This window comes from Lemur catta, chromosome 25, assembly GCF_020740605.2.
Source record: "Lemur catta isolate mLemCat1 chromosome 25, mLemCat1.pri, whole genome shotgun sequence".
NCBI lineage: Eukaryota > Metazoa > Chordata > Mammalia > Primates > Lemuridae > Lemur > Lemur catta.
In genome coordinates this window covers 8331483-8358534 of record NC_059152.1, presented here as the reverse complement: position 1 = coordinate 8358534, position 27052 = coordinate 8331483, and the positions used below count along the sequence as shown (strand labels likewise).

General features: G+C 38.0%; 1 protein-coding gene across 3 annotated transcripts in view; it reads left to right on the top strand.

The window, feature by feature from the left end:
* The window catches only part of TARBP1 (TAR (HIV-1) RNA binding protein 1), a 59115-nt gene that overhangs the window by 6156 nt on the left and 25907 nt on the right, over nt 1–27052 (top strand). For all 3 annotated transcript variants that reach the window (XM_045536984.1, XM_045536985.1, XM_045536986.1), the window contains exons 4-14: nt 1150–1298; nt 2383–2435; nt 4139–4236; nt 6717–6852; nt 7440–7536; nt 8719–8808; nt 14427–14565; nt 16409–16508; nt 17684–17856; nt 20722–20819; nt 25235–25396. In XM_045536984.1, the coding sequence (XP_045392940.1) occupies nt 1150–1298; nt 2383–2435; nt 4139–4236; nt 6717–6852; nt 7440–7536; nt 8719–8808; nt 14427–14565; nt 16409–16508; nt 17684–17856; nt 20722–20819; nt 25235–25396 (1295 nt within the window). The remainder of the gene's footprint in view (nt 1–1149; nt 1299–2382; nt 2436–4138; nt 4237–6716; nt 6853–7439; nt 7537–8718; nt 8809–14426; nt 14566–16408; nt 16509–17683; nt 17857–20721; nt 20820–25234; nt 25397–27052) is intronic.

The following is a 27052-nucleotide window of genomic DNA, read 5'->3' as shown; positions in this document are numbered from 1 at the left end:
CTGATACATTGGGATTTTTCACAAACTATATGCATCTATGGTTCCACCTGGGGCTAGAATTTAATTGAATCCTGTTGTGATGTCACTTATGCATTTACTGTTAAAATGAGGTTCTTATGACCACATTTTGCCCACAGCTCTTGGCAAACCAAATCAAATAGCAGTGACTGATTTTGAAAAATTATCATTGCCAAAGAGTTGAATGAGCATCTTGGTTGTAAATTACAAATAATGGGCCAATTTATTTATAGAATGTCATGAGTTTAAAACGCTGAATATTTCTTTTCTAATAGAACTTAAAGGATATTTTGAAAGAGAAAATCCATTAAGGTACACATTTATTCCATTTTTTATTTGCTCACTCATTTGTGTATTCACTTCATAGGTACTTACATAGTGTCCAAGATATGCTGAGCCCTGGAGATAAAGTGCTGAGAGACATGCAGTATTTTTCACTTGAAAAATTGTTTTGATTATGAGTTTTAGGCAGGGAACAGACAAGAGGCTGAAATGGAGTAAAGGATGAGTGGAGTAGTCAGGGAAGGCCTGTCTTAGGGGTGACATCCGATCTCAGTGCCCCCGCTGAGGTGGCAGCACCTGGTACACAAGCCCCGAGGTGGGAGCGGCTCAGCGAGGAACAGGAGGACCAATGGCTGTGGTGCAGAGGGCGTGAGGAGGGCTTGAGGTTGGCCTGGGGGACGGGTCAGTTTTTGCTTCATTCGGATTCTATTCTAGGAGTGATGGGAAGCTATTCAAGGTTTTTAAGCAGAGGACTGACAGTTTCAGATTCCTGTATAAAAAAGAGGATTGCAGTGGCATAAGAGAAGAATTGGTTGAAACTACCCCCAAATCTAAAGTTCCCAACCTGCATGCATGGGGTAATAATTAGCTTTTGTACACTGCAGCAGCTATAACACTCACTTGCAGTCATTCTAGATGAAACTGCCTGAATATGAAATACTGAATACCGACATTATTTTTGTTATTCAGTAAACACCGTTGGATGTGATTAAAAACAGACTCACTTTTGTAGTGTTAAAAGGAAGTTAATGTGTTTGTCTGTAAGTGTCTTTATTCATAAGTATATAGTCTACATGGAGAGACTTACAGTTAGAATCAAATGTCAACATTAGATGTTTTTTTCCGCAGGATGTTGGCTCTTCCATCCATCCTGGCATATGTGTATTTATAAAAGAATGTTTGAAAGTGAAAATAAAATCCTGACCAAAGAAGGTGTTATCCATTTTTTGGAGCTGTATGAAACGAAGTTCCTTCCATTTTCACTAGAATTTTCTGAGGTAATGACAGCCTATCCCCTGCCTCGCTCTCTCTGTCAAAAGATGAGAGGTAAAAATATACTAGGACTTTATATTAGCAAGTATTATTTTATAGATTTGCATACAGCAAATTTCTATTTCTCCGGACCTATCTATCCTGTTTGGAAAAAGCTCATGTCATTTCTCAGGGAGCTGAATGGTAGAGCTGCCTGTAGCAGGACCATTGTGAAAAGTAGTTCTGTGGTATCAGTATTCTAAGCAGCATAAGGCAAGAGTGTGAAAACCGGGGTGTAGGAGGTTTTAGGTGACACTGCTCTTGTAGTTCAGAAACTCTGAGTGGCTGTTATTTAGTGTTGCTGCTCCCCCGGTTCTGACTCATTGAAATACTGCTGTCTCCTGTGTTAAGCAGAAATTGTCTTCTGAGCTATGTTCATTGGAGTCTATACTTCCATTTTTCAGGAACCACACAAAGCGAAGAGACAGTGAGAATTATATTATAGCTGTGATTTTAAGTTTTATGTTACAGTGCCATGTGAGTTAGTCACATGGTCACTTCCTTAGGTAGAGTAATACCTGTCATTTAGAGGTAACCTAAGTCAATTTTTCTAGTCGTCTCAATACATACTATAGTATTTTGATATGGATCATTTTTCTACATTCTCCTATCCTTCCTGCACTTCATGTAAACTTTTTTGACCAGTGTCTAGTAATGTTTTTTGAGTATAATTTTCCCCTTTTATCTTCTAGGTAGAGGGGATTAAATTCTCTTGTTTCTTTTTGTTTTTTTTTTTTCTGTTTCTACCTTTATGTTCCAGTATGTGGTTTTTTCTTTGGTTCCTCTTTTCTGTCTTGATCCAACATAAGAACTTTCTTAATATGTCATAAGTTTTTATCAGGCGGGAGAATTCTGTACTTATTTTGTTCTGGTGGAATTAAGGTTACCCTATAAGACCATCACTGAATTAACCTCCAGTGTAAGAGATGAGCTTTGCTTCTAGCAGCTCTTCTGCCAGCTTGTGTAGGATGTACAGTCAGGGCAAGTGGACTTTTAAAAATTGCAGTTACAACTTAATATCAATTATGTGTCTTTTTTTTTTTTTTTTAGTTTATTACTGGACCATTAATGGATGCACTTTCAGAATGCTCTCTGTATAGCAGGTAAACAAACACTATGTTATTTAGCAGTAATACAGTACTGGGTATTTGATACATAAGTTTGACATTATGAGACATGACCAGATTGTTTAATGTATTTGGTACATAATATATGTTGCCTAACAGTCAGCTTTTTCTTGTCATTTGGTCCTTTCTATACTTACAATTCTTCTTGCCTTCTGTTATTTGTATCAGGCATTCTTCTCCTGCCGTGAGCTCCTCCATTCTTGGGCTCTGTGTCTTTTATAGCTCACTTTCTCACCCCTACTGCTTTCTGCCTTCTTGGAAATTGGAATGACTTTGGCTAATGTGAACACTGTAAACTTTTTTCCTTTTTCTTTTGACTTAGTTTTAGACTTACAGAAAAGGTATGAGAATAATAGAAAGATTTCCCATTTACTTTTCATCCGTATTCTCCAAATGTTAATGTTTTACCTTATTGGCTTAATTGTGCTCTCTTCTGCTGTGTGTGTGTGTGTGTGTGTGTGTGTGTGTGTGTGTGTCTTCGCTTTCTTAGCTCTGTCAGCTGACCACACTTACCTGTTTGTTTCAGTGTCTCTCTGTCCTTCTGTCCATCTATCCACCTATCATATTAAGAACCATGAATTCACATCGATACATCCCATTTCATTTCAATACTGCAAGGTTCCTTACAACCTTTTTCCTTTCAGTATCTGACAGTGGCTGTCATTTTACTTATTTTAAATGTCGCATTTACTTCTTCAAAAGGTTAACAGAAGAGTTTGTCAGGATTGTGCCTTAGCCTCATTTTTTTTGAACATTACCTGTACTCTTGAATTACATCTTCAAAAATTTCCCTTTTGCAATTATGTTTGTCGTCTTTCTATAGCAATATTAAGTCAATTTATGGTTGTAAGTCTTCTGTTTGGTATTCCTCTGAGCAAGAAAAATCCCTCCCCACCAGTTTCTTTAAAAATTTTTAATTAGTCTGGGCCAAGTTATGTTAATATTTAGTACTATTTAATAAATATCGAAAGAGCCTCACAATGCTTGATTTGCCAATTATTTTTAGTTTTCAAATAACTCATTACTCTCGAATAGTTTTCTGAAACAATTAGACAGCTGGAGAGCAGTAAAACCAATGAAGAATCTTGGTGCTTTCTAAGAGAGTTGACAAACACATTTGTTGTGAAATGCCTTCAGTTTTCTAGCACTCTAATGTGTTCAATTAACAGATAATATTTCTGGCAGAAGTATCTAGCAGAAAAAATATGACTTTAGTAGATATTAACAATTAAATGCTCTTGCAAAAGTAATTGATTGCTAATATGTGTCTTTACTATGGATGTTATTTCTTTTATTTTAGACCTAAAGATTTAAAGTCATTGGAATACGTGTTGGAAACATTAAAATATTTTAAATGATCGTTTTAGGCTGTTATTTTTTATGATCCTGTTTAGCAAGATTCATACACATGTAAGGGAAAGTGTCATATAAAGGAAATCCATGCCTACTTCGTAGAGTAGGTTATTAACTCAGGTCCATTTTCTTAGAAGTTCCTGATGTTTCTGTAATCAGAAAGATTCTCAGAGTTTTACTGAAAAATGGAACGCAGGTTCAGAAAAAGATTGTCTGATTTATTGTTGAAAAACACCTTTGGGCCATGGTCCATTTAGACTAGTTTCAGTATCTTTACTTGTAAGTGGATCTTAAATATTTGTTTTTCCCCCCCTCTTTGTCTATAGGTCCCCAGGCCAGCTGATAGGAAGTGGTTCTCCATTGGGATTGAAATTACAGAAGTTTTTAGTCACTTATATTTCTCTTCTTCCAGAAGAAATAAAGAGTATGTGTCAGTAAAGAGTTTTTAAAAAATTTATTAGCTTATAATTTTTTTATTGTTAGCATATTGGTTATAAGCACCATTGTATGACTGTTACAATCAGTATTTCCAAAATAGTTTTTTTCCAGGATATGCACATGTTGTCAGAATGCATACCCTGGAAGATTGTGAGTACACACTTTTGCCATTGTATGTAACATTGCCAGTACTGGCATGAGTACCATGTAAGTAATTTTAGAACGTGTGCTGCAGTTTAGCTATTTTTTCTAGTTGTCTACTATTCAGTTTTAAGAATTAGTAAAATATACTGAAGAAAGAACAAACCTGCTCTTAGGAAAAAGTTGTAAACAGAACATCCGTTATGGCAAGTTATGCCTTTATAGATGCTGACTTAGAAAGATAAGAAAGAAAAATACATTCGTTTTATGTAAAACCTTGTATCCTAGAACTATGTCACATCATGAGGGTGGGGATTTATTTTTCTTTCTGATGAGGTAAGTTGGTGAGCAGAGCACAAAAGCAGTGTGATTTTGTTTGCTGAGCGGCAGAAGGACTTACTCTGCTTTGTAAGTCCTTTTTTCACTCCCACCTTTGATTTTTAAAGTGACTGTAGGTATGAAATATGTATTTTTTTATTTTAATCTGCAAACAGGATGACAAGATGACCAATGGTAATATCTGTTCAAAAGTCAGGGAAAATATGGAAAAGATGGTTTGTATTTCATGACTTTATAGAAAATTGATTGTTTTGATTACTTTTTTACACAAAATTAGTTTGTAGAGAAGATAGTTTAACTGTTAGAGCCATTCTTCAGTTTGCTAGAGTTCAGAAGTTCAGGCTTCTGGGCTGCAGCCCTGTGGGGATTAATTTGTCGCCCACATGGATGCCCTCCCGTGTTGGTGGCACATGTGAGTGAAATAACGTGGTCAGCACGTCTGAAAATTTGAGTGCCTGGTGTTTGTGGCTCAGGGCCGGGCCTGCCACAGACGCTGGTAAACGTGTTGCCGGAATGGCAAATGGCAGCTTAGCCATTGCCATCTTCCTTGTGTCGCGAGTGAGGTGTTCGGCAAAAGATGGGATTTATTGAACTTAATTAGTGCAAACAGAAGAGAGAGCAGTTCAGATGTTTATTCACAGTTCTTAGTAATTTTTTTCCGTCACCGATTTCCAGTCAGTATCTTTTGTATCTCTAGTTTTGTGCCAGGAACTTCGGAAGATGTAAAACACATACGATGTCCTTTTAGGAGCTTCTGAGGATTTCTTAAAGGTCATTCTACAGTGATGATCTGAGAAGACAGACGTGTCCACTGACTGTAAAGTGCAGGCTCTTGACACGTCACACGTTAGCAGAGAAGGCAGAATGAAGCACCATCCCTTTGTATGTCAAAATGGAAGTATAAATGATTGTGATTAGATCTAGGCTAGTCAAGAAACAGCTTATGGGAAAGATCTAATATTATTATTTGCAGATACTAAAGGCCAGTTACTATCAATACTTCCTATCTTGTTTTTCCTTAACATCTCAAACAGAAGAGTGGCTTCTAACTGTAAAAAAATTTATCTTTTACTTTAACATTTTTTTAAGGTAGCATCATGGTTATCAGAATCTGCAATATAGTAGAATACTTAGCAGGAATGAAATTAAAATAACATTGTTTTTTTTTATAATAGCTTTATTGAGATATAATTCATATACTGTAAAATTCACCCTTTTAAACTGTTCGATTCAGTGGTGTTTAGTATATTCAAAAAGTTGCACAACCATCACTGCTATCCAATTCCATAATGTTTTCATCACCCCCAAAAAGGAACGCCATGCCCATTAGTAGCCACTTCTTATTGTCCTCTCTCCCCAGCCCCTGGCAGCTGCTAATCCACTTTCTGTCTTTTTAGATTTGCATATTCTAAACATTTCACATAAGTGGACTCACACAGTATGTGGCCTTGAATGTCTGGCTTCTTTCACTTGGCATAGTATTTTCAAGGTTCATCCATGTTGTAGCATGTATCAATATTTCATTCCTTTTTTGTGGCTAAATAATATTCCACGGTATAGATATTCCACACTTTGTCCATTCATCAGTTGGTAGGCATTTGGATTGTTTTCACTTTTGACTATTAGGAACAATGTTGCTGTGAATATTCATGTACAGGTTTTTATTGAGCACATGCTTTTGATTCTCCTGGGTATATACCTAGCAGTGGAATTGTTGGGGCATATGTTTAATTTTTTGAGGAATTGCCTTGTTGTTTTCCATGGTAGCTGCACCATTTTACAATCCCACTGGCAGTGTGTGAGGGTTCCAGTTTCTCTGCATCTTTCCCAACATTGCTGATTGTCCTTTGCTTAGAGCCACGCTAGTGGGCATGGGGTGGTGTCTCATTATGGTTTTTGATTTGTGTTTCCCTAATGACTAACGATGTTGAGCATCTTTTCGTGTGCTTATTGGCAACAATGATATTTTAAAACTTTTTCTTTCAGGTAGTTTCCTATTAAAGTTTATTCAGAAGATGACCAGTAGACATTGGTGTGCTGTTCCCATTTTGTTTTTATCAAAGGCTTTGGCAAATGTCCCAAGATCGAAGGTCCTGGGTATAGAAGGGCTTCTTGCTCTCAGGTAATTTACCCTGTACATATATTCATGTCTGGTTATTTTCCATGACTTTACATCAGTATAGTTTTTCTACAATATGTGGTTTAATCTACAGTGAGTGGTTTAGTTAATATTGGCATTGGAATAATTGAGCTTTTAATTTTGTATAAGAAAAAATTTTAAAAATCTGTTATTCATATTATTGAACTAATTTTGTCTTACGAATTACTGATTTAAATGTGGACCAAAATATATGCTACTGGAATTTGACCACTAAATAAGGCCAGTAGGCTTTTTTATTACCTTGATAAGTAGAGAACTAAAGATAAAACATCAAACAGTAATATTAATTAGAAATTATTTCAAAAAATATAAAATTTTTACTTTAAAAGCATCTTCATTTATATGCTTATTTTAAAAAGAGATTTATGTCGTATTAAAATTGAGCTCTATTTGAGGCCATAATGGAAAATAGTAGCTTTGAAATTCTCCTGCCAGTGACTTTCTGCATTGAAAATTGTAGATGTTGTAAATCATCTTGTCAGTGATTACAGATTATCAGAATTGTCTCTGGGCACGTGGAAATGCATTTTTTTGTGTTTTGACGTCAGGGACGTTATTCATTGCACAATGATCACACATCAGATTCTCCTGAGAGGGGCAGCTCAATGCTATCTTCTTCAAACAGCTATGAATTTGCTGGATGTGGTAAGCTGATCGTTTGATACTTCCATTCACAAGTCTGTCTGAGTGGGTGTGCGGAAATGAGTTAACATAGCAGGCCTGTGACACCCCCATTAGAAAGGCCTGCTTATAAGATTGCCCCTGGCTGGCATCTGGGAGCTTGGATTTGGGGAGGATTTACACTATCCTAATGGATAGGAGTGGCACACTGTGCCCAGAGTGTGTACAAACGGTGTGTTTGTGCTGAACACTTGCTTTCCTTCTGGGAGTCTGGAATTTCGGTGTGTGTAGAGGCAAAGGGTATCCCCATGACCGGGTCCCCATAAAAACGCTGGGGCCTGAGTCGCTAGTGAGCTTCCCTGGTAGACAACATTTCACTGATGGCTCAGCTCATTGCTGGGAGAACTGAGCACACCCTGGGTGACCCTCTGGGGGAGGGCTCTGGGAGCGTGTGCCTAGTTTTCTGTATACTTTTCCTCCTCATCTTCTAGCATATTGACATCCAAGGAATATGTGCCATCTTTATTCTGTGCTTTTTACAAAGCCCCAATAATTACTTTTGCTTAGAGCAGGGGTCAACAAACTTTTTCTGTGAAGTGCCAGATGGTGAATAGTTTTTAGGCTTTGCTGGTGGTTATACGGTCTCTGTTCCAACTTCTGAACTCTTCCATTGTAGCTGAAAGCAGCCATAGAGATTTTATAAATAAATGGACATGGCTGTGTTCCAGTAAAACTGTATTCACAAAAATTTAGGCTGTGAGTAGTTTTCCTGAGCCCTAGCCTAGAGCAAGGGATCTTAATTCAAGATATACTTCATTTAAAGGAAATGAACGACCTTGGTGGTTTTCTTTAGTCAAGTGGTCATTTTTGTGGCTTTGAAAAAAATCACTTTTTGATTGAAACTAATTTCTTCTTACAGAATGGTATTTTTTTCTTTAGTGTTGTGACCATCTTTTCTCTAAGATAGTAACCTCAATTTTAAGGAAAATAGATTTTTAAAATCTTTCACTTTATATAATGAAAGATTGTAACTGATATCTTCATTTTAAAAGCTGAATATTTTCTTCTTAAAATACAGTTTTGATTTAGCTAATGACCTACTTTATATATAGTATAAATAGTGTACTTAGTTGCTTCCACAGTGATTTTGTTTTAATTAAAAATGTTAAAATGAATAATGTTTTAAAACTCTCCCATCGTGCCTAGGAGAAGGTGTCACTTTCTGATGTCTCAGCTTTTCTCATGTCTCTGAGACAAGAGGAATCCTTAGGACGAGGAACTTCACTGTGGGCAGAGGTGAGATTGGAAGTTTTAATAAGGTCTTTGAAAACTATAAAAAATATATTTTCTAATTGAATTTGATACACACTATATATATGTAAGATATAATGATTGCTTTGTTATCAGTAGAGATTTTGAAATACTGTATATGTGCTTTGAGTGGACTTAACTAATGCTGCTGAGATTCTCATGGAGAGGTGGGAGAGGGAGAAGTGTTTGCAGTAGAGATAAACCTGTTTAGAAGGAAATACAGCGCTAGTGGGCAGATCTCAGTTCTGGATGAGATGTGTTAGGAATAATGATGATATTAGACTCAAAAACAGTAACACAAACTTCCTCTTTCTCTTTCTTCTGTCACTTAATGGCCCTTTCCTCTTCTCAGTCACCCAAGCCTGACATTTCAGTAATTCTCAGTTCTTGACTTTATGCATCTAATTTATCATGAAACCCTGATGTCTCTTAAACATCTTTCTTCTTCTCCATTCCCTCCTTGGTGTAGCTCAGACCCTCCTCGCATGGAGCTTCTTCCGTTGTGATGACATCTCGTTGCTGCTCTGTCCCTGGCCCCCAGGCCTCTGCCCTCTGATTAAGCCACTCTTCTCAGCAGGACTCTTCCCGTGAATTAAACCATGGGACTTAATTCCTACTACTGACTTTAGCCCTTATTCATGACATACTTGGCTGAGGGTCGAGTTCTGATCTCTGTCCTGTCTAGGTTATTTTTATATATGTGTGTGCATATGTATGTACATGTTTATATATGGACAGGAACTACATATAGTATACATATATTTTTAATTTTTCTAGTGCTAGGAGATCAGTGAGACTAGGGATTCTTTCTTTTAGAAGGCAGTTCTGACTATGTATATGTAGAAGCAAGAGAAATCAGCTTGGAGCGGGTCATAATTCCATTGTTAAAATAATGAGGGCTTAGTAAGTTAATGGCAGAGTAAATGAAGGAGGGACAAATTATTAGGGCCTTTAAAAAATAGTTTCATTTTATTTTCATGATCATAATGCATCTAATATGTGGGATTTGAAAAATAGAATTATATAAATAAAATCACCTGTAATGCCCACCATTAGTTCTTAATTTTTTTCCCTGTGAGTATATGTATTCTCTTGCTTTCTCATTATAGGTATGTGTATGTGTATTTAAAATGATATAGTAATACATAAGATCTTTCTAAAGAAAATAAAGATTATACTTTTTGAATTTTACTTTTTGTTTTCACACATACTCAGTTATTTTAGCATGTTGCTAAGTTATTCATCAAGATGTGATAGTAAAAATTCAGTTGAGTAAATATTTTAGAATTTAATCAGTTCCTTTTGTTGGACTTTGTTTCAGAGTTTTTGCTTTTATAAATAACAATGGGGGGAACGTAGTCCTATATATGTTTTTATTTATCCCTTTATTTTAATATAAATTCATAGAACTGAAATGGCTGGATTTCAATATTTTTAAGGTTCTTCCTATAGATTGAGAGAGGTTTCAAAGTGTGAAAGTATATATCCATGTATCCCTGGATTGATACAGTACCGAGCGTATCCACATGCTAAATTCTTTGGCACTTTGGTAGGTGAAACACGTTATTTGGTGTTTTTTATTTGCATTTCTCTGATCACTGGTGTTTTTGAACATTTTTTCATGTTTCTTTGTAGTATTTCTTCTGTGAATTCTGTCCTTTCCTCCATTTCCTTTTGCAGTATTTTGAGTTTTTTTCCTACTTGATTTGTAAGTGCTCTTTTTATATAAAGGATATTTTCAACTTGGTATATTTGTTGCAAATAATTTTTCTTATTTTTTTTAAATTTAGCTTTGCTTGCTTGAATAGGTAACTAATTTACACAATTTGAAGATTAAAACTGTTGGTCATCAGAAGTGTCTCATTTCTATCTTGCTCTTCTACTCTGTCCTGCCTCTCATCCCATCCCACCCCTGTCCCTAAACAAAGGGTAGCTTTTAATGTAGACTCTGCTACCACCTTTCAAATTTTAATTAAAAATATATTCTAGTGATTTTTTTTATATCTATAGGTAGGGACTTCATTTCTTTTTTGTTTGCTTGCACTGTATTCCATTGGGTGGTTGTACCTTTTTTTTGGAGACAGGATCTCGACCCGTTGCCCAGACTAGAGTGCAGTGGCGTCATCATAGCTCACTGCAACCTCCAACTCCTGTGCTCAAGCCATCCTCCTGCCTCAGCCTCCCAAGTAGCTGGGGCTGCAGGTATGCACCACCATGGCCGGCTAATTTTTTTTCTGTTTTTAGTTGTCCAGCTAATTTCTTTCTATTTTTTTTTAGTAGAGATGGGGTCTTGCTCTTGCTCAGGCTGGTCTCGAACTCCTGAGCTCAAGCAATCGGCCCACCTCAGCCTCCCAGAGTGTTAGGATTACAGGCGTGAGCCACCGCGCCCAGCCTGAATTTCTTCAGATGGCTAATACATGTGTTTTTAAATTTTGTTTTCTGCATTTTTTTTTCAGATAGTCAATCTTGTTTATTCAAGTATCCAAATAAGGCCTAGTCATTGCAGTTGATAGGTATAGTTTTTAAATTGTGGACTTTAATCCATGTGGAATTTATTTTGTTTTATGGTGTGAGCTGTGAGGTTTAAAAGAGAAAATTTATGTAAAAATGCTTCCGATTATATTTAGCCCACGTCCTATGACTACTGTCCCACCCCTACCCTCTGTCCCCATCTGAGGAGCCAGGTATTTGCCTGTTGTTAAGAAGCCAGCTCTTAGATTTCCTTATTTGTCCCACTAAATTTTTCAGTTCTGTAATTATGTTTGCTTTCACCCGTTTCCTTCTTTTACTTTCCTTTAGTTTGCTTTGCTTATCTCCTGATGTCTTGATTTCCTTTATTGAGAACTACTTAGTGCATACCTGCCGCACTTAGGCACCGTGCCGAGTGTTGGGAATACAGTGGTCAGCAAGGGAAACATGCCAGCTGTCCCCAGGAAACTTACAGTTGGTGCTTTATACCTTAACCCCAATTTCAATTCTTTTTGTTTGTTTAATAATGAAAGCATATATATATATAAAATATATAAAATCTTAGTGTAGATTTAGCTATAGCCTATAACTTTTGTTCACATTGTTATGTAAATGTCTTATGCTGAATCACGTAAGTCATTGGTGTTCAGTCATTTTTAGCCTATAGAAATGGCATTTTCATATAGCTCAGCCTAAATAATGTTTTAATTAATAGACTTTATTTTTGGAGTAGTTTTAGGCTTATAGAAAAATTAAAAAGTACAGAGTTCCCACATACCCCCTTACCACTCCCTCCATTCCTACAATTTCCCCTATTGTTAATTTGTGTTAGTGTGGTATCTGTGTTACAACTGTGACCCCATGTTGATACGTTATTATTAACTAATATTCTTAGTTTACTTTAGGGTTCACTCTTTGTGCTGTATATTCGATGGGCTTTGGCAAACGTACAGTGCATTACAGTATCGTACAGAATAGTTTCACTGCCCAGAAATCTGTGCTCTGTCTATTCTGACCGTTTCCCCCTAAATCCTGGAAACCACTCCTCCTTTTACTGTCCTCATAGTTTTGCCTTTTCCAGAATGTCATATAGTTGGAATCATACAGCACGTAGCCTTTTCAGATTGGCTTCTTTCACTTGGTAATATGCATTTAAGTTTCCTCCCTGTCTTTTTATGGTTTGATAGCTTATTTTTTTTTTTTAGCATTGAATAATATCCCGTTGTTTGGATGTACCACACTGTGTTTAACTCATTCACTTACTGAAGGACATCTTGGTTCCTTCCAAGTTTTGGCAGTTAGAAACAAAGCTGCTGCAAACATCTGTGTACAGGTTTTGTGTGGATATAAATTTTCAGTCCATTTGGGTAAATATCAAAGAGTGGCATTGCCAGATTGTATGATAACGGTAGGTTTCATTTTTTTAAGAAACTGCCGAGCTGTCTTCCAAAGTGGCTGTACTGTTTTGCATTAATGAGTAAGTGTTCCACAGTCTCGTCAGCCTCCGGTGTCATCAGCATTCTGGATTTTAGCCATTCCAGTAGGTGTGTAGTGGTATCTTCATGTTTTAATTTACCATTCCCTGATGATATATGATATTGAGCATCTTTTTATAAGCTATTTACCATCTGTATGTCTTTGAGGAGGTGTCTGCACATTTTTAAATCAGGTTGTATATTTTCTTACTCAGAAGTTGTAAAAGCTCTTTGTATGTTTTGGATACCAGTCCTTTATTAGATATGTGTGTTTGCAAATATTTCTCCCAGTCTGTGGCTTGTCTTCTCATTCTCTTGATATGTCCAAATAGATTTTTTGAGATTTTCATTTTAGGAGAATCAAGCAATCTTGCCTACCAGAGACTATGTGGATGCCATACCATAAGTCTGATGTGAAAACTCTTTGAAGGGAAGATTTTCTGAATTTTGTGACAGATTTGATAGAGGGAAAGAAAGAATCAAATATGCCTTTGAGTTTACTTGTCAGAAATAATTTTTGTGTAACAGAATCATGCCTAGGGAAATACAAGGTTTAGAAAGCCTCGCATATTTTATAGCAATAATTAGGAAACTTAGGTCCAGCCAGTTTTAGAGGACTGTAAAGAAAAATATATACTGTTAAAAGATATAAGTATTGGCTGACCTTACTGTTAGAATATATTTTAAGATTACCTAACTTGATAAAGACCTACACGGAACAACTTCTTTTAGCATTACTGAACTACTCATTCATGGTATGTCTGAGGTATCTTTTAGTAATTACCGATTCATTAATTCAGTCATTCATCAGTTTTGTCTGTGGTCAAGTGATGTTTTATTCTTTTGCCTCCTTAGAGGTAATTTTGGATGACCTTAATAGATGGAAAAAATAGTTTTAAAAAAATTCTTACCTTTTAGAAAGACTAATTTCATAATTATTTTCTTCAGATTTAAGCTCATTTATTGAATTTAAGATAGCTATTGTAAAAAGGAAACTGAGAAACATATTTAGATTTTTAAAACAAAATTCATAATTACATGTGGTCAAAGATTAAGGGTGAAATTCTGTGACTTATTTTTGTAAATCTTCTAAGAGATGTAATGGAAGAAACTAGGAGAGTTTCTGTTTTGAATTAGTGTACAGTATTTTCTTATGCACATATGGTAGAAGATACACTTGTGAGAAGGGTAGGAACTTTATAACTTCTATTTCAAATTCTACATCCTCTCAAAAATAAAAGTTCTTGTTTTAATATATGAAGTTGGAAGGAGTTTTAAGGTTATAATTTTATGTAATGTGTTATTTTTCATAGAGATGTTCTTTGGAACACCTCATCAAAATGTGCATTTTATATTAGGTACTTTAGAAATTCTTGCCTGTTAATGAAGTTTATAAATTCTTTGAGGGAGAATAGAAAACATACATACACACGCATGTCTATATATCTCACACAAAAATATACATACATATATACACATATACACTTTTTTTTTTGGCTCTGTGGAACCCAATCACGACAATAAATGGTTTGTTGCTTTGTTGTATTCAATGATTCAAATTCATTTCATTACAGAAAAAAGAAAATTGGCTTAGGGAAATTAGAAACCCTTTGTTCAGTTCGGATCTTAAAATGAAGTAGTGACTGTGTTCTTTTCCAGCTCTGTGACTGGTTGGGTGCTAATGAAAGCTGTTTTAAGCAACCTCCAGCTTGTAGCCCCGTTGGACTTCACAAGCCATCTTTAAATGCTTATGTGAAGACCCTAGTTCAAGAGTACGTTAAGTCGCCTGCTTGGGAAAGTAAGTCTAAAATCATTTTTATGGTTTGATATAACCAAAATATTTTCAAAGGATTTTTAAGTAATTTTTCAGATCAAGATTTAGGCTTAACCAAATGTGTGAGGATTTACTGATGCCAAACTTGTGTTTTAGTCAAATGATGTGAATAACAATGTAAAACTACTGTGTCCTAACTTACACCTTATCTGTTCTGAGACTTGAGGTTTTAAAACTGCTTATGTGTTTACAGAAGCTAACAAGCCTGAGTAAGAATTGCACTCCAATAAATTTATTTATGCTACAGTTACTGAGTCTTTATGAGCTAGACACTGCAGATGTGTTTTTGGAGCCTCTGCAGTGGAAGTATGTGTAGGTAGATTGGTCCATCTTTTTCGCATGTTTGTTTTCTTAGTATGAATTGGTTATGAGAAACAATTTTAAAGAACAAATCATGTTTAAAAGGATAGTTTCATTAGTTTTTTTCTGTTCACCAGAGATCGCTTCTTTGAGGAAACGTATAAGACAGCATGCAAGAAAACTCTTAGGATTCTTTTTATATTTCTAATGCTCTCTTTTCATTAAAGCCATTAGTGATAATTTGGGTAAATTGCATCTTTGAATTTAACACGTGTTAAGTTTTCTTGCTTTATCTCAGGCCAAGTCATTTTCATCTACTGAAAATTTTCATCTATTCTCTGATCTGATCATGGAATAGATCTTAGGTGATCATATAATTATCCTTCCAAAATACATGAGTTTATCCTTCTGGGAACATTTCTCTTCTGGGAACATTTCTCTTTTGTGTTTTATTCTGTCCATTGTCTAGTAAATTTCCTGTGCTGTTACTTGGAAGATTACCTTGTTAGCCTGAAAAAGTAAATAAATTTAGTCCCTACTAAAATAATAAACATAGGCTGGGGTCAGACAAGGTGTGAGACGCTGTGGCCTTTGTGTCTTTATCCATTCTGTCCCCTTCTGGTTACATTTTAGAGAATGCTCCTGTCTCAGCGAAATGCTAAAATTGCCTCTCACCTGATTACCTCGCATCTACTCTTGCTTCTCCTACAATCTCTTTTTCACATTGCACCTAGAGAAATCTTTTCAAAATACAAATTTCCATCTTAAAAATTTCTCCACCCTTCTTTGTATATATTCCCTTTAGCCTTTGATGGCTTCCTGTTACCTTTAGAACAGGGACAAAAATCCTCTCGATGCCCTGCAAAGTTTCCTGGTCTCTCCCCTGTTTGTTTATGCCACCTCAGTTTTTGGTCTTCCTCTCAGTGTATACAGGGGAGTCCTTCCATTTCCTGGGATGTGACATGCCCCCTCCTGCCAGAGGACGTCGGATGTGCTCTTCCTTCTATCTGGAAAGTTCTTGTCTCCCTTCATCGATCTCTTTCCTGCTCAGCTGTTCCACTCAGCCCCATTGTCATTTCTTCAGGAAAACGTCCTCTTACTCCCCAGACGAGGGCACGTCTTCCTGGTGTGTGCCCTAATAGCAACGTACCTCTTCTTTATAGCCCTCACTGCAGTTAAAATTTTATGTTTACTTGTTTGTTTTTTGATTAATGCTTTTCTCCTGTACTGTAAACTCCACGAGCACAGGAGCTGTTGTGTCTGCAGCATCCAGGTGAGTGCATGGCATATAGCAGGCACATGAAGACTGTTTTTGTTTGTATTTGAGTATGTATGTGAAATAGTGCGCCATGCCGTACCTAGGGTGTTCTACTGTATTTCATCTCAGCTGTATTTCCCTAAGAATCTAATAGTAATGAGGCATAATCACGTAGCTGTTTTGTTTTTGAAGCATCATCTTTGAAGGATTTTGGTAATGGTTTGCAAACCTTAACTGTTGTTATTTAAGCAGGAGAAAACTGCTGTGTGCCTGACTGGTTTGAAGCCAAGCTTGTTGCTCTGATGGTCTTGCTGGCTGTGGATGTGGAAGGAATGAAGACTCCATATAGGTAATTATTGCTATAATTAAAAAGAAAGCTTATTTTCAAAAAAGACTGATCAGATTTGTGATGTGTATTCAGACTTGTAATGGTTGGTGTAGAGTTGATCACAGTTATTAAAAGAGAGAATTAAAACATTGGCAATATATCAAATGTTTAAAATTAACAATAAAGAAGAATAAGTGCATATTAGTCCTTCTGGATTGATAAATTAAATGTTAAATTTAACAATTTGATATTAAATTAGAACTTAAAAAAACTATATGCAACAATTGCTGGCTTTATAAGCTCATAAGGACAGTCCTCAAGTGGTGGCTGGTTCTTTATTCCTTTTCTTAAGGGCACTGGTTAAATGGGACTAAAACAGTGAACAGTATTTTCAGGCTTGCAGATACAGTTGAAATTCCTATCATTAGACATTATTTTCCTTTGGAAAATGAATTTAAGTGTTTTATACAAATAAATGATATATAACAATAAAAAACAATGCCTGGTTTTATATCAGAGAAGAACGGGTTGTAAGATTCTAGCATAAGATTAGGTAAAGAAATTTACTGGCTTTGACCCCCTTGTAAAGTAAGTAATTTTTTAAAAATGGTAATGAAGATAAAAGAATCTCATTTATATTTGGGGGAGTATGAGCAGATCCATTCTCACAAGATTGTAATTACTGCAGTAAGCAGCTTCATTAGGTAGATTAGGTAGGATATCTGTATGATATACAGTTAATTTGATTTACATCAAATCTCTTTTCTAGACAAACTTTTAGTACTAAAGTTGGTTATAACAGTTTTTCATAAAGCTTTAGGGTTTTTGTATTTTTTTAAAACGTGCTATTTTGTTTATTAACTTGGTTTGTTTTTTGTTTTTGTTTTTTTGTATTATGGAAGCAGGGTCTCAACAATTTAATTTATAAATAAATTGGGTATAGGATTTCCTTCCTGCTGGTGCCTAGAGTTGAGAACAGTGGTTCTCCTTGTGCTTTCTTCTCTAGCGAATTGCTACACTCGAGAAAGCACAGACCAGAAATTCAGTCCCCCTAGGTGGTGGTGGTTTCTGTCGTCCGTAAGAGTAACTTTGTCTAATTGAATTCATTAGCTAACCAGTTCCCCCAGATGATAGATGGGAAATAATTTGTTTATGCTTTTGAAATGGTTGATTTGGGCATGTCTTTTAATATCTAGTGAAAAACGGAGAACAGAGAATATACTGAGGATATTCTTAAATCCTCTTCTGGATGCCCTTATGAAGTTTGGCACAAATGCCTACATGTCCTTGCTGAAAACCGACAGATGCCTCCAGCTGCTGTTGAAGTTGTTGCACACTTCCATGGTGAAAGATTCCAGCACCCAGAATGGTGAGGATAGTAGTTTCTGTTGGCGTCTTGCCTGGTATGTTGTTGGTATTTAGAACGGGAAGAAATTCCTGGCCTTCTAAAGTAAAAAGGAAACTTTATTTAGGAAATATTTGTGGATTGTCTCCTGGTGGTGCCAGGGTTACGGTGGTGAAGGAGCAACTGTGCCCTCGCGGAGTTGACGTGTGTTTACATGCGTTGGTGGTGGTTGATGTTAGAATGCTGTTTCATTTACTTTTTTTTTTTTTTTTAATTTATGCTTGCTCATTGATTTCCAGACCGTTGAAAATGATCACTATTTCATATATGTTTAAGCAGGATTCATTTCTAACTGCCACTATGCTAAGGCATGAGAATGGCAATAATTTTATAATTATTTTAAAATATCCTAATCTCTGAGCTACCTTTTAAGTAGAAAATACTTCCTACAGAAAGTATAGCGGTAGTAGAAGCATTGAGCTTGCTCTTCTCTCCTTAACTAAGATATAAAATAGCAGTCGAAAACCGTAGGTTTCAGAGATGAGAATATTGATGGATGAACCTTAATTCCCAATCCTTTCTGACCAATTTCACTTGTGGTCGTAGAAATTTGCTATGTAAGCATTCTAGAGAAGCATGGGTATTAGGTTAAACCTGAGAATAATATTGATAAGGTTAGATTTTAATATATGCCTATGAAATATCCTGATATTTTTAATGATAGTAGTAGAACCAAATGCCCTGAACATAACAGTAACTTTTCATAAGATTTTCAACTCCTTAAGGGCGTACATTTGAATTCATTTGACACATCTTATTAGTATGCTCAGTGCTTAGCGTAGGACTGTGTGACATGTGCCTTTGAAACATTGTTGTAGTGTTTGATACAAACAAAGGAATGTGTGAAGCCACCAGCAAATCAGTGGAAAGTAAAATCTTTTACTAAAAAATTAAAAACTATAACCGATGAATGTGGGAGGACAGAACAGTCCTCTCTCCCATGTCCCACACTACTCTCTCTGCCTTTTCTTTACCCTGTAGATACTCACCTCCTTACATCTCGAACTTATATTAATAGCATAAAGAAATATTTCCTTTCCTCAGATGCAGTCAAACCCATTAGATTAAAATAAATGTAATTGGAGATTTTCAAGGGAAAGTTAGGCCTTGGGGAACAGGGACAGAGTGGCACAAAGGAAAGCAGCTGCTGCCGGTCTTCTAGTACCATTGCCCGCCATGGCGGTTCCTCTTAACTACAGCAGCACAGGACAGCCCGTTTCACTCCCAAGTCACACCCTCCTGTCACCGCCACACCTCTCAGTTCAACACCCTGACACAGCAACATGCAAACCGCCGGCGAAAGTTCAACCAGGCTGGTGTTTATGGTTTTGATTCCTATTCTATGCCTCGTATAACTGACAGGAGTAAACCGAATCTCAAAAGAAGTGGCGCCAAAATTGGTCAAAAAGATGGGATACTACTCCACACCCATTAGGATGGCTGTTACTAAAAACAAAAAACAAACAAACAAAACCCAGAAAATACCAAGTGTTGGCAAGGATGTGGAAAAACTGGAATCCTTGTGCCCTGCTGGCGGGAATATAAAATGGGTGCAGCCACTGTGGACAACAGTATGTCAGTTCCTCCAAAAATTACACAGAACGACCACAGGATGCAGCAAGTACACCTGTGGGTATATATACCCAAGAGAACTGAAAGCAGTTCACTGACTCTCCTCTTGCATCTCCTTTCTATGATTAATCCCATCCAGTGAATTTTTTTATTTCAGTTCTTATACTTCTCAATTATAAAATTTCTATTTGGATTTTCTGTATACCTTCTGTTTCTTTGCTGAGACTGTCTGTTTTTCCATTTGCTGCACGAGTGTCCTTGATTGCTTATGGAAGCATTTTTATAATAGCTGCTTTAAAGTCTTTGTCAAATTATTCTAACATCTGTGTCATCTCAGTAGTGGTGTCTGTAGGTTGCCTTTTTCATGTGAGCTGAGATTTTCCTGGTTATTCATGTGCCCAGTAATTCTGGATTACATCCTAGCTATTCTGGATATTACGGTATGAGACTCTGGATCTTGTTTAAGTCCTGTGGAGAATGTCGGTATTTTTGTTCAGCAGACAGTCAGCCTGTTCAGGTTCAGGCCTCAGATTCTGACCCAGCTTCTGTGGGTGTTGGTTTCCGAATTCTCTTTAGCAGTGCTCTTTGAACCTATGCCACGTGTGTTTCATCCGGTGGCCATGCAGGGACCTAGGCAGTGGTCTCTGTTAGTTCAGTCCTAAAAGTCCGTGTTCCACGGTTTAACATTGGATCCATGCATGTGCAGCTTGGGGGTGAGCCCAGGAGTTTATAAACAGCTTTCTGAAGCTGCTCTTTTCTCTCTGGAGTCTCTTCAGTGCTCACTGTCTGCTTCCCTGGGCTCATCCTTTTTCGTTCTCTGACCAGAAACCCAGGGCGGATTCTGTTATCCGCTTTGCTGACTGCTCCTGCACCTGGTTCTGATTAGTAGGAGGACCAGAGGGAACAAAATTAGTAAAGTTCAGTGTTGGCTTCTTTCTGAATGCACCTGCTAACTTTTAGCTTTCAGTGTCTCCAAATAGCTGCTCCATGCATTCTGTCCAGGTTTTATAGGTGTGTTCAGTAATAGAGGGAGGAGTGACCCTGTTCCATCCTACCCAGAACTGGTACTCCTAAGAGATTTTTAAGATGACAGATTTCTCCATGGTGTGAATCATTATTATATTATTGGGATTCATTTGTGGCAAGTGATTCACCCATGTGCTTAACCCATTTGTACTTTTACTAGAATATCTGGTGTATTTTGTACGAAAGCATTTATTTCTGTCGTTTTAGTTGCACACTTTTTTTCCCACACAGATGAGGTGTTTACTGTGCTTCAGAACTTTGTCATGTCTACTACGGAAAGTGTTTCTGAATTTATTCTCAGAAGACTCACTATGAATGAGCTAAATAGTGTAAGTATTCATTGGAGTAACTTTCTTTTTCATTTCTTTCACTTTCTTCACCAATATTTGAGTGCTTACTGACCGGCAGTCACTGTATTAAGTAAAAAGCAAAATTAAAATTAAATTTTTCAAGAAGCAGCCTTAGGAAGCAGGAAAGAAAAACATAGACTTTGGAGTCTCCTACTAACAATTCCACCTGTTTTTTTTTTTTTTTTTGAGACAGAGTCTCAGTCTGTTGCCTGGGCTAGAGTGCCGTGGCATCAGCCTAGCTCACAGCAACCTCAAAGTCCTGGGCTCAAGCAATCCTCCTACCTCAGCCTCCCGAGTAGCTGGGACTACGGGCATGTGCCACCATGCACAGCTGATTTTTTCTGTATGTATTTTTAGTTGTCCATATATAATTTCTTTCTATTTTTAGTAGAGATGGGGTCTACTCTTGCTAAGGCTGTTCTCTAACTCCTGAGCTCAATCTGCCCTCCTCGGCCTCCCAGAGTGCTAGGATTACAGGCATGAGCCACTGCGCCCGGCCCTGTTTCTCTTTTCTTTTCTTTTTTTTTTTTTGGTGTGTTTTTTTGTTTTGGTTTTTTGTTTTTGTTTTTTTGAGATAGGGTCTCCCTCTATTGCCCTGGCTAGAGTGTAGTGATGTCATTTTTAGCTCACAGCAACCTCAAACTGCTGGGCTCAAGTGACCCTCCTGCCTCAGCCTCCCAAGTAGCTGTGCTACCACACCTGGCAAATTTTTGTGTCCTTTGTAGAGACCAAGATTGCTCTGGCTAGTCGTGGACTCCTGGCCTCAAGTGATCCTCCCGCCTCAGCTTTCCAAAGTGCTAGGATTACAGGTGTGACCCACGGCTCCCGGTCTCTATCTGTGTTATTAACTGTGACCTTGGGCAAGTTATGTAGATCTGAGTCTCAGTTTCCTCATCTGCAAAATGGAGATAATACCACATCCCAGGGTTGGGAGAGTTTCAGATGATATAACATGTTTGAAGTACTTTGCACATTCGGTGCATATTTGGGCCCCGTGTTCAGAGATTCTAATGTGGCAGGTTTGAGATGGGACCTAGGGGCTGGAGTGGGGGGTCAGGTGTATGTGTACATGTGTGTGTTAAAGCTCCTTCAGTGATTCTTAAATGCAGTTGGGGCTGAGAACAATAGGTTTTAGCTATAGAGGATGCTCTGTGAATGTAGCTATCTTCTCTGTTTCTACATTACACATAATTTATTCTTTTAGGACATCTAAAAGGAATTAATAAAGTTTTCCCCCTTCAAGAATACTTTGAAAGCACTATTTCTTAAAGAAATGGCTGTGTTTTTTTTTTGAAATCTTCTAGGAACAAGTGATGTAGCAATCAATTTGAATGCTTAGCTTATAAATAAAGTGAGAAAAAGTTCCCACTTTAAGAACTTTTACTTGAATACCTAATTAAGCACATTTGTTTGATAGCTTAAGCAGGTGTGAAAATGCAAAAAGGACAGGTTTTATACTGAAAGACTTGAGATTTTATGATAAAAATGTAAGGAAATAATAAAGAAGAAACCTTTAGCTTCCTTAATTCTTATCAAACAGTTGTTAATAGCAGTTCAAGTACACCTAAATTTCCAAGAAGGCATTTGATAAGGAAGTAACTTGTTTTTAAATTTTGCTCTAATACCACTTTATCATCCTCAGTATTATTTTTACCTTTTATTATGGGAAATTTTCAAAGATACACGAAAGAGGCCTGATGACCCTCCATGTACCCATTGCGTAACATGTTTTTGTTTGTTTGGATTTTGAAGTTAAAAATAGCTTAAGAAAGAGAAAGCTTAATGTTATTTTATATTTTAGATGCAAAGATTTTGAAAAGTAAATTCAATATATGATAGTTTTAAATTATTTTGGAAAAATTACTCTTTAATAAATTAGGTATTTGGCCAGGCATGGTGGCTCATGCCTGAAATCCTGAAGCTGAGGCGGGAGGATTGCTTGAGCGTGGGAGTTCGAGACCAGCCTGAGCAAGAGTGAGACCCCATCTCTACTAAAAATAGACAAATTAGCTGAGTGTCGTGGCCTGTGCCTGTAGTCCCAGCTACTCGGGAGGCTGAGGCAGGAGGATCGCTTGAGCCCAGGAGTTTGAGTTTGCTGTGAGCTAGGCTGACACCTCAGCACTCTCCCCAGGGTGACAGAGCGAGACTCTATCTCAATAAATAAATATGTACGTAAGTAAGGTATTTGGCTGGTCCGAGTGCAGTGGTGTTTACAACTCATTGATCACAACCAGTTACAGATTCCTTTGTTCCTTCTCCACTCCCACTGCTTCACTTGACTAGCCTAAAATAAATAATTTTAATAAATAAATAAATTAGGTATTAGAATTTCCAATTAAGTACATTTGTTCGGTAGCTTAGAGTTTAATAGAAATCTCTTCCTACACTTTCCCCAATGTCAGCAGCGTGCTGGTCAGTGCTGGCTATCCAGGGGGAAAGAAAGCCTTCATCTGTAGTACTTACTGATTTCCACGTACTGGCATGAGGCCGCTGGGTTGGAAAGAGATGTGAGGTGCGGCCTCCCCTGTTAGTTCACAGGGAGATAGCGGGCAGACTGGAAAGGCCTCAGTTTCCAGTTGTCCGGTGTGTGGGCTCCCCTTGTGCTCTCAGCCACGCCGGAGCCCACCTCCCTCCCTGTCGACCCTTTGTGTTGCAGTAGAGTAGGACACAGCGGATGGCATCCTCTGTCCTCTTGTCCTCTTCCGTTTTCTTCAGGCATTTATACTATTGATTGTCTTCCGTCTTTCTTGTGTTTTCAGCTTGTCCTTTTCTCCTGAATTCTTTTCATAGGCGTTTAAATAAATCTAAGGGTCCCTCATTTTGAAAGGACCCTCTCTCAGTGTCATGTTCCCTTCTAGCATCCTGTTTCCTTCTCTTTAAGCAGACACCTCAATTCCATTCTCATCTGGCTTTTATCTCTGTTGTAACATTATAGTTGTCAGTGACATCTTCATCATAAACCCAATGGATACTTTCCAAACGTATTTTTCTTGATTCCTTGGTCCCATGGGACCCCCTTAAAGCATCCTTAACTCCCATGATGTCATCTTCTCTTGGTCTCCCTCCACCATCTTTCTGGTTGTTAGTTCTGTTTCCTCTTTGAATGTCCATTCTCTGCTCTCCAGCCTTTGAAGTCGGAGCTCTTTAAAGCTTGGCCCTGGCCCCTTCCTTTCTCATTCTCGTCTGTCTCCTGGTGATTTCATCCACATCCCCAGCTTCAGTTTGGTTAGGGACCCTCAAATCTCCGTCTACACCTCAGACCACCCTTCTGAGCTTAACACCCTCCGTCGATTTCTCTATGATGACTTGAGTTGGATTTCTCACACTTAACGCAGTTCACAGCCGACCCCCCCATCATTGTTCCTGCTGGAGCTTCCCCAGGCTCCCTTCTCAGTGAATGTGCCACCATCCAGCCACTTTCTCAAGCCAGAAACTGGGGAATCCTCCCTGGCACCTTTTTCCATCACACTCACACCTCTGTTTCATCCGTCACCAGATCTTGTGATTGTTACCCTCCATCTGCATTGTGTCCCAGCTCCTGGCAAGGTGCCTGGCACAGAGAGGATGCTTGGCAAAAACTGATGGAATTAATGGATTGCTTCCTGTGTGCTTTCTGTGTGCCAGAGGAGGCCTCCTATGGTATAGTAACAATATACTGGCATAGTAATTGTTATAGTAATAATAATTAACCCCACCACTTAGTGCCAGTCCATGTATCATACTTTCTCTCACTTAATTCTTTGAGAAGCCCTGGGATGGACAGATGTTACTATCTCCATTTTATGGATAAGGAATCTGAGGCCTAACGAGGTTAAATAACTTGCCCTGTGTCACAGAGCTAGCGAATGGCAGAGCTGGATTGAACCCAGTTCTACTTGGGTTTACGAGTCAAAAAGGTCTGTATTTAATGCTGTCCTCCCCCCTTACTAGCTCTGAGGCAGCGGGCAAGTTGCTCAACCTCTCTGAATCTTAGTCTTGTGAAAGTGGGACAGTGATCTTTGTGATGACTGGTTTTTGTAGACACAGGAAGTGGCAATTGCTGTAATGGATGGTGGTCGTTATTATTTGTGATGTGCCAGCCCTGGCATGTGAGAATTGGTAGAATATAGTTTCTGCCACCCAAGGTCTCATAATCTAAGTGGGGAGACCAGTGAGTCAGTTGTGAAACGTGCTATAATTGTGCCAAATTCCAAATCACGGTGTGAGCGCAAGGAAGGAAGTCCGTAGCTCTGGCTGGGGAGATTCTGCAAGGCTGCCTGGAGAACATGACTTTTTCTGTCATCAGTGCCTTGCTTTAGTACTTTTAAATAAACTTATTTCCTGCCCGAGTGCTTGTAGCTTTGTGAAAATCGTGGACCTTGCTTGTGTCTGAAGCATGTTAATGTTTGTCTTAGGTTTCAGATCTGGACCGTTGCCGTTTATACCTGACGGTGTTAACTGAGCTTATAAACCTCCATTTGAAGGTTGGGTGGAAAAGGGGTAACCCCATTTGGAGAGTTATTTCTCTTTTGAAAAATGCATCTATTCAGCATCTTCAAGAGGTGGACAGTGGACAGGTAAGCCTTTTGGGTTCAAGGTTTGTATTAATAAGTTATGTTGAATAAGGTATAATGGGATACATATGCACTTGTTATATAATATTTTGATATCATAAAAAGCATCTGCTGAAAGTCAGTTTTTAAAATAGTACCCTCTGGTGATAAGGTGTGATTCAGATGGGTTCTCCTACCATAATATTAAACACATCACAGAGGCGTGGTGACTTCAGTCCTAAAATCATTTAGACTCAGACGGTGGGCCTGTCCTAGGTCTTTGGCCAGACGTGTCCAGGAAAGGTCATTTTCCTGTGCTTGGCTTCCTGCCTCGTTTTCTAGCCCAGCTGTTCCCCGCCTTTCCTCCTCCTCTCCACAGTGCCCCCATGCCGCAGCCACTCGAGGGGACCACTTAGACTTTCACAGGTGACAGGCACATGCCATGTCTTCCTCGTCGTTCAGCCTGGTCCCTCCGCAGGGAGTGAGAGTGTCTGCTCCAGGGTGCACTCGCCAGCGTCTGGTCCCCCCTTCATGGCCCAGCTGGAATCTCCTCTCCCAGAGGTCTGCTTAGATCCGGGTCTCACTCGTTCCTTCGTTTTCACACTGCTCTTCGTGCCTCCATTATAGTGTGTATTTCCACCTTTCTTGTTTTTAGAGTGATTTATGTATATATGTTTTCTCTACTAGATTTTAGCACCTGAAGGCATTTTTTAAAAACATAACACAATAAGGTTTAGTGGTGAAGAGCACGGGGTTTGGCATTAGACTTGCTGGGTTTGAATCCTGGCTTTATCCTTGCTAACTTGTGACCGTGGGGAAATTACTTCACCCGCCTGTGCCTGCCTTACTGCACCTGCAAAACGGGGATGATAGAGTTGTTGATGCAGGAATTACAGCAAGGTCATATTTGCGAAGTCTTTAGAACAGTGCCTGGCGCGTAGAAAGTCTCAGTAAATGTTAGCTATTTTCACTTAACGCACGGTTAATGTCGAAAAAAGTTGAACTGAATCGTAGTCTAACTAGTTTGGGCTACTAGTAAAAACAAAGAAAAGCTACTTGATTGTTTTAATAATTTAATTTTTATATCCTAAAAGGAAACTATCATAAAAGGAAATGATAAGGAAGATAATTAATATTTTAGCATTGTGTCTAGTACCTGTTAGTCTGTTAGTGTTATGAAAGAACATTGAGTTTTAAATGTAAAACAAAATCTTGAATCATTCCACAATAATTCTTATTCTTAAATTTGGCTTTCTCTAGTAAGTCACTGAATTACATTAAGGTTAACAGGGACCATAGTTGGCTCAAAAGTAGCACTAAATATTATTTCGTATGTTGGCAGTGTTGATATGTAAAGTCTATCCGTAGAGATGTTTGATTTATTTTTGTGGAGTTGGGGCGTGTGGAATAAGAAGTAGAAAGTTCCTTTCTGATAGGGATGTTACTGGTTGGCAACATTTGAGAGGATTCCCGTGGTTTCTCAGTGCAGTTGCTTACTGTGCCTATAGGTTCTTGTCTGTGTTACTAGTTTGAATTGTTGATGTTCTCTTTACATATAAACCGAGCTGTCTTGGTTACCCTCCTCTGTGTTCCTACATGTGAAGTTTCAAGTGTTTTGCATGAAATAACCCATTTGTTTTATCTTCAGAATAACCCCATGATTCTTTTACTGTGCCCATT